Consider the following 6,438-nt stretch of genomic DNA (forward strand, 5'->3'; position numbering starts at 1 on the left):
ATTTCGAAAATTAAAATTAAATTAATGTATAGAAAGAATCAAGTCGTATTTGGTAAGAAAAGAATTTTTTTTTTGTTCGTTGTTGTTGTTGCCGTCGTCGTCATCATCATCATCATCATCATCATCATCATCATCATCATCATCATCATCATCATCATCTGGCGTGTTTACGTATGTAACTCATCCGATTTTGTTAAATAAAAAAGCTTAAATCAGGCATAAAATAAATTTTTTTTTTATTCTCTCTCTCCTTTTCGTCGTCGTCGTCATATCTTGTGTGTTTGCCACTAGTTTTTGTTGGATTAATATTTTTTTTTTTTGTCTCTTCTTTTATATGTGCCAGCCAAACATTTGTTAAATTTATATTATTATTATTATTATTATTATTTGACCTTCATCTTTTTGTTTTTTGTTTTTTTTTGGGTAGGTTTATAATCTAACACAAAACTTAAGATTATTATTAATGATTGGATTTTTTAAATTTCATGTGTGTTTTTTTTTTTTTTTTTTTTATAGTTTCTAGTCCTAAATATTATTTTTCCGAAACGGGGCGGGGGGGAGGGAAAAACAAATCTGATAATACGTACGTTGTGTTATTGTCTTGTATAAACGATGATGATAAGAATAAATGAAAAATTACAAAAAAAAAAAAAAAAAAAATTTACTATTAAATCTGGATTTTTCCGTTTTGTTTGTTGTTGTTGACATAACAAAAAAATTAATGGAAAACAAACGTCGACTCCATTATTATTATTATTATTATTATTATTATTATTATTATTATTATTATTATTATTTTTAAAACCGTCAATAATATTTTTTTTTTTTTAAATTTGAAACGGAAGATTTGGTTTTTTTATTTTTAAATACAAATTTTTTTTTTTTTAAAGAATTAATATTGGGAAAAAAAGGAATTTAAGGAGGGGAAACGACGTTACATGTTGTTAATACGACTTACAGTAATTTTTTTATTTTTAAGGATAATCTCTTTAAAAAAAAAAAAAGTTGGTGGTAAAACGACGGTTATCGAATTGAGTCAGTGTTTTATTTTATGGATTAGTTAAATTACGGTTTGCCGGTTGGTGTGTGTTAATGTGGGTGCCCTTCCCTTTTTATTAATGAGAAAAAAAAAAAAAAAGAAAAAATGTATTTTAATTATTGACTCCCACGCCCAAATCAGCAAAGGGTGATTTTTTTTATTTAAAAACAGAAAAAGGTGTTATTCGATATACTTTTCTTTACACCAAACTATAAAAAATTTTTTTATTAGTTTAGTTTTTTACCGTGAAAAACTAAAAACCTGATTTATTTTAATTTGATTACAAATTTTTTTTTTTTTTTTTTTTTACAAGAGGTTGTTGACCTTTCGTATCATGTAAAGACCTATATTATAATTTAATTACATTCTTTTCTTTTGCTTTTTAAAAATATCTAATATTAATTTTTAATAGTTTAATGTCGTCATGATATAGTTTAGTAAATTGCGTGAATTTCACAAAAAAAAAAAAAAAATTGTCTTTGTGTATTTTTAAAAGAAAAGTTTATTAAAAATTAATAATCACGTGCGACAATAATTTATGAGAAAAAAAATAATAATAATAGTTGTAAACGTTTTTTCGTTTTTCTTTTAAATCAACTCATCATGCAAATTTTTTAAAATCCGATTCGTCGGATGTCATTTTAAAATAAAAATTTAAAAGTCAGGTTTAAAACAATTAAAAAAAAATACAGGCATGACCATAAGAGAACAAATATATAGACCCAGGTGATGACCTAAAGTTAAAAAATTTTCAACCTTTTTTTTTTTTGTTGTTGTCCGAAAACTATCACGTGCCAATTTTTTTTTTTTTTTTTTTTTTTTGCTTTCCATTTGAAGAAGCATGTTAAAAAAAAATTTTAAACTTATTTTAGAGTCACCAAAATTGGATGATTATCGATTTTGACTGTTGATTGATGATTTGGGGTCATGATAGGGCAGTGAACCCCCTTAAGGTATCCGACATTCGGTTCCATAAAAAAAAAAGAAAACGGATAAGGAAATGCTTAAAATAATTGAATCATGCACATCGACAAAATGATAATTGGTTTTTCCAGGTCTAACTCATACGTACGAAAATAATAATAATAATAATGGTTACGTCAATCATTTACACGAGGGAAATTAATGAAAAAAAAAAAAAAAAAAATTATTTATCTAATAATAATAATATTTAATATTTATTTCAGGAATGTCGAAATCTTCTTCTTTAAGAGATGAAGACGATGAAACTGATTATTCAAACGATGACAATTATCAAAACGACGAAGATGATTCAAATGATGAGGAATACACGGGGCCGCCCCCCGAGATAACGACCAAAGGCATGAATTTGACTGTCATGGAAGATGGTGACGTTTTTCTACCATGCGATATCAATAACAGAGGTTTGTTAATTTTCTCTCTCTCTCTCTATCTCTCTCTCTATCTAGTTAAACGATAATTTTCTGTTTAAACGTCGTGATTTTTAAATTTCTTTTCTTTTTTTTCTTGCGAGAATGAAAATATGGGATGGGGGGGAAGGGGAGAACCAAACACTTATTCTCAATATTCAAAAAAAATTTAAATAAAAATGAATGAATGAATGAATGAATGAATGAATGAGAAAACAAACTTTTATATTGATGATGGAAAACATTAAAAATTATTATTAAATTAAATAGAGCAATCGATTTTGTACTATTATTATTATTATTATTATTATTATTATTATTTTGATGGGCGTGAATATGAATTTAAACTTTTTTTTTTTTTAACTATTGAATTTTCAAATTTTTTTTTTTAAATAAATGTCAAAATTTTAAATAGGTCATCTCATTGTATATTTTTAGATTTTTTTTTTTTTTGTACTCTGAATATCATCGACATTTGTAAAAAAAAATTTTTTTTTTTTTTTTTTTGTTTTGAAGAAAAGTTCAGGATTTTGCCAAATTATTTATAACGAGTCTTTTGCTAAAAAAAAAAAAAAAAAGGCCGAATAAATTTTTTTAAACGAAATATTTTTTTTAAAAAAAATATTTATAAAAAATTAAAATTTTTTTGCCCTAACAGAATTCATATCTCGCATGTACCTGAAATTAAAAACTACCTTTCATTCATAAAAAAAAAAAAAGAAAACAAGGGTTTCACTTATTTGCTTCCCACATAATTTTTTTATCACCTTATTTTCTTCGGCGGAAGCTCGGTTAAGGTGTTACAAAGTAGATAAGAAGAAGAAGAAGAGAAAAAAAAGTTTTGTTTGTTCATATACACAATGGCGTGATCTATTTTTATTAAATTTATTTTTATTTTTATTTTAAAAACATGTGCTTCCATTTTTTGTTGTTGTAAGATATGGTCGTATATTATTACGTATAATTAAAAATTTATATTAAAATTTATCAGGGAAATTTGTCGTCATGTGGAAAAATTCATCTTTAACCCTTTGGGTCGACGGTAGGAGAATGAATGCAAATTCAAGAGTTGAAGAATTTAAAAATAACACTTTGGTAATACGAAGAGTAAATATGCACGACTCCGGGCAATACACGTGTCAGGTAGTAGCAGACAAAATAATACAAGTCACTCACACTCTCAACGTAGTCAGTAAGTATAATAATATAATATTAATAAGATGGTAAAAAAAAAAAAAAAAAAAGTTAGATTCGATTTGATTAAAAATTTTTTTTAAAATTCTCAGGGAAATTATCAATAACGCGAATTTTACCGGAAGTAAGACCCGGTCAAAGTAAAATATTACGAAAGGGAGAATCGTTGACTTTGGCTTGCGAAGCAACCGGGTATCCGGTTCCTAAAGTTTTCTGGGTTCGAAGAGGTCGTAAACACTTTCCCAACGGACACGAAAGAATGGAAGGAACGAGTATAACTTTCGAAGAGGTCAACAGGAAATATAGTGGAATTTACGAATGCGAAGCATCAAATGATTTCGGAACGGTTAGAAAAGCCGTTGAAATACACGTGCACTGTACGTAGTATCTAACCCCCCCCCTCCCCATTTAATAACCATTTATTATAAATATATGATTAATAATTATTTTTTTTAGATCCTCCCGAAATCGAAATAGAAGAGGAAACAGTGACTACAGCCGTAGGATTGCAGCCAGAAATAACTTGCACCGTACATGCCGAACCAAAAGCAAATGTAAGTTTTTGTTTCTATTGCCAAAATTTGGTAGGTTATTATTATTATTATTATTATTATTATTATTATTATTATTATTATTTTGTATAAATTCTTCCTCCTTCCTCGTAATAAAAAAAAAAAAAAATTTTTTTTTTTTTATTTCCGAAGAGTGAAAACAAAAAAAAAAAAATTATTATTACGAGGGAGTGAATAAAAACCGACTCTTAAACTCTTTAATGGAGTATAAAGTTTTTTTAAACATTTATTTTTAGACATTTTCAAGCCATTACTCACGTTCTAAATTTATTAAACTAGCGACGTGTAGTTAGTTAGTAGTACTAGGAGTAGTATTAGTAGTAATAATAATAATAATAACGATTCTTTTTTATAATAATTAAAAATCGATATTTGATAATTTGTAAAAAAAACTAACATGAAAAGAAATTTTTTTTTTCGCACGTTATTATTCAAAAAAAATGAAATTACGTCATAGATTACGCAATGATAATAATAATAAATTTTTATTAAAGGTAACGTGGTATAAAAATGGCGACATTGTAACGAAAAAAAGTCAAATATCAACGACCGTCGTTAATAATAAATACACATTACAAATAACTAAAATGAACGAAGATGATTTTGGAAGTTATACTTGTCATGCAAAGAACGAACTAGGTTCGAAACAAAAAGCCATCGTATTATCAGGTTCGTTAAAATAAATTATCGTAATAATAATAATAATAATAATAATAATAATAATAATAATAATAATAATAATAATAATCAATTATCACACGTGTTTTCTTTCTCTCATCGTCGTAATCATAGATGAATTAATCATTGTTTCATCATCGCAGGTCATTTTTTTTTTTTTTTTTCGGGTTTTCAATTTCATTAAATTTTGAATTTTTCAGGGTAAGGAGGTTTTCGTTAATTTTGGTACCTTCCCCCCCCTCCCCCCCTCGAACGTTTGCTCATTTTATTCCTTTTTCCAAAGGGAAAATTTTGGTTTTTTTTTTTTTTTTTTTTTTTTTTTAGGCGCACCAACAAAACCGAAATTCAAAGTCGGTTTTACAAAAGATGACAAAACTCCAGAAATATTATGGACGGTCGAATCTTATTTACCAATCATAGAATATGAATTTCAATATAAAAAATTACAGGTGAGAAAGTTTTTTTTTTTTTTTTTTTTTTTTTTTTTACCACGAAAAACCGCGGGAAATTTGGAAAAATTCAAAAAAAAGAAATCAATTTATTTTCTTTAAACGTGTAACGAGGGTGAAGTCATTTGTCGGTTTTAAAAAAATGACGCGCCACGACTTGTATGACGTCATTCTAATCTCACGACTTTTCCGTTAGTCATTCTTTTGTCTCTAACAAACGTCGTCTATTCTTAGACGGTCAATAAAATTAATTACATTTACGCACACACGCACACGCACAAACATTCTTCTTTCCGGATGTCCGTTTTTTTTCTTGCTATCATTCGTCCTTTATTGTTAATACTATTATTATTATTATTATTAACAGGATGATAAATGGACGAAAATAACTCCTATGCAAACGGTCGCAATCGAAGGAAACATGTACACCGGTAAAGAAATATTAACAGGTTTGCCGCCAAACGATTATCAGGTTCGAGTACGTGCTAAAAATTCACACGGATGGTCATTTTATTCCGAAGAAAAAATATTCAACGGTGGTAAGTTATCCATTTATCTCGTCCATTTTCGACATGAAAGACTTAAAAATATTAATTAATTAATTAATTTAGATATGGCGGCGGAATCGACTAACGGTGGCGTTAAATTAGGAATTAAAGGCATTCTTGTACAAATAATTGTTTTTTCTTATGTATTCATCATGTAGGATAAAAGGTAAGTAATCTTACTACTATTACTACTACTACCACCATCTTTTTTTTTTTTTAATCAGAAGAAGATAATAATAATAATGATGATGATGATCATTTTTTTAGGCAAGGAAAAAAAAATTTAAAATAAAAAAAAAAAAAATTAGGAAACCAATTGTATGTATATATATATAAAACAATCAATCAATCAATCAATCAATCAATCATGTTGGGCTGATAAAAAAAACATGCGTGAAATCATCATTATCAGTTAGTCAGTTAGTTTTTTCGAAAAGGAAAACGAAACAAAAAAAAAACCCCCCAAAAAAAAAGGAGTTGTAAATGTCTATTATACTATGCTGTTGTTACTGCTGCTGATGCTGCTGCCACTGCTACTGCTGTCGTTCCCGTTGCCGATGCATAGTC

General features: G+C 27.2%; 1 protein-coding gene across 1 annotated transcript; it reads left to right on the top strand.

Moving 5' to 3' along the window:
• Positions 1–2,228: 2,228 nt before the first annotated feature.
• On the top strand, positions 2,229–6,029 carry Phum_PHUM250390 (protein CEPU-1 precursor, putative; the record flags this gene model as incomplete). Its single annotated transcript, XM_002426338.1, has 8 exons — positions 2,229–2,424; positions 3,422–3,622; positions 3,717–4,001; positions 4,081–4,178; positions 4,691–4,865; positions 5,199–5,323; positions 5,691–5,862; positions 5,935–6,029. The coding sequence occupies 8 exons, from the start codon at positions 2,229–2,231 to the stop codon at positions 6,027–6,029; spliced, it is 1,347 nt and encodes a 448-aa protein (XP_002426383.1).
• Between the last annotated feature and the right edge of the window lie 409 nt (positions 6,030–6,438).

This window comes from Pediculus humanus, genomic scaffold, assembly GCF_000006295.1.
Source record: "Pediculus humanus corporis 1103172107617 genomic scaffold, whole genome shotgun sequence".
Lineage (NCBI taxonomy): Eukaryota > Metazoa > Arthropoda > Insecta > Psocodea > Pediculidae > Pediculus > Pediculus humanus.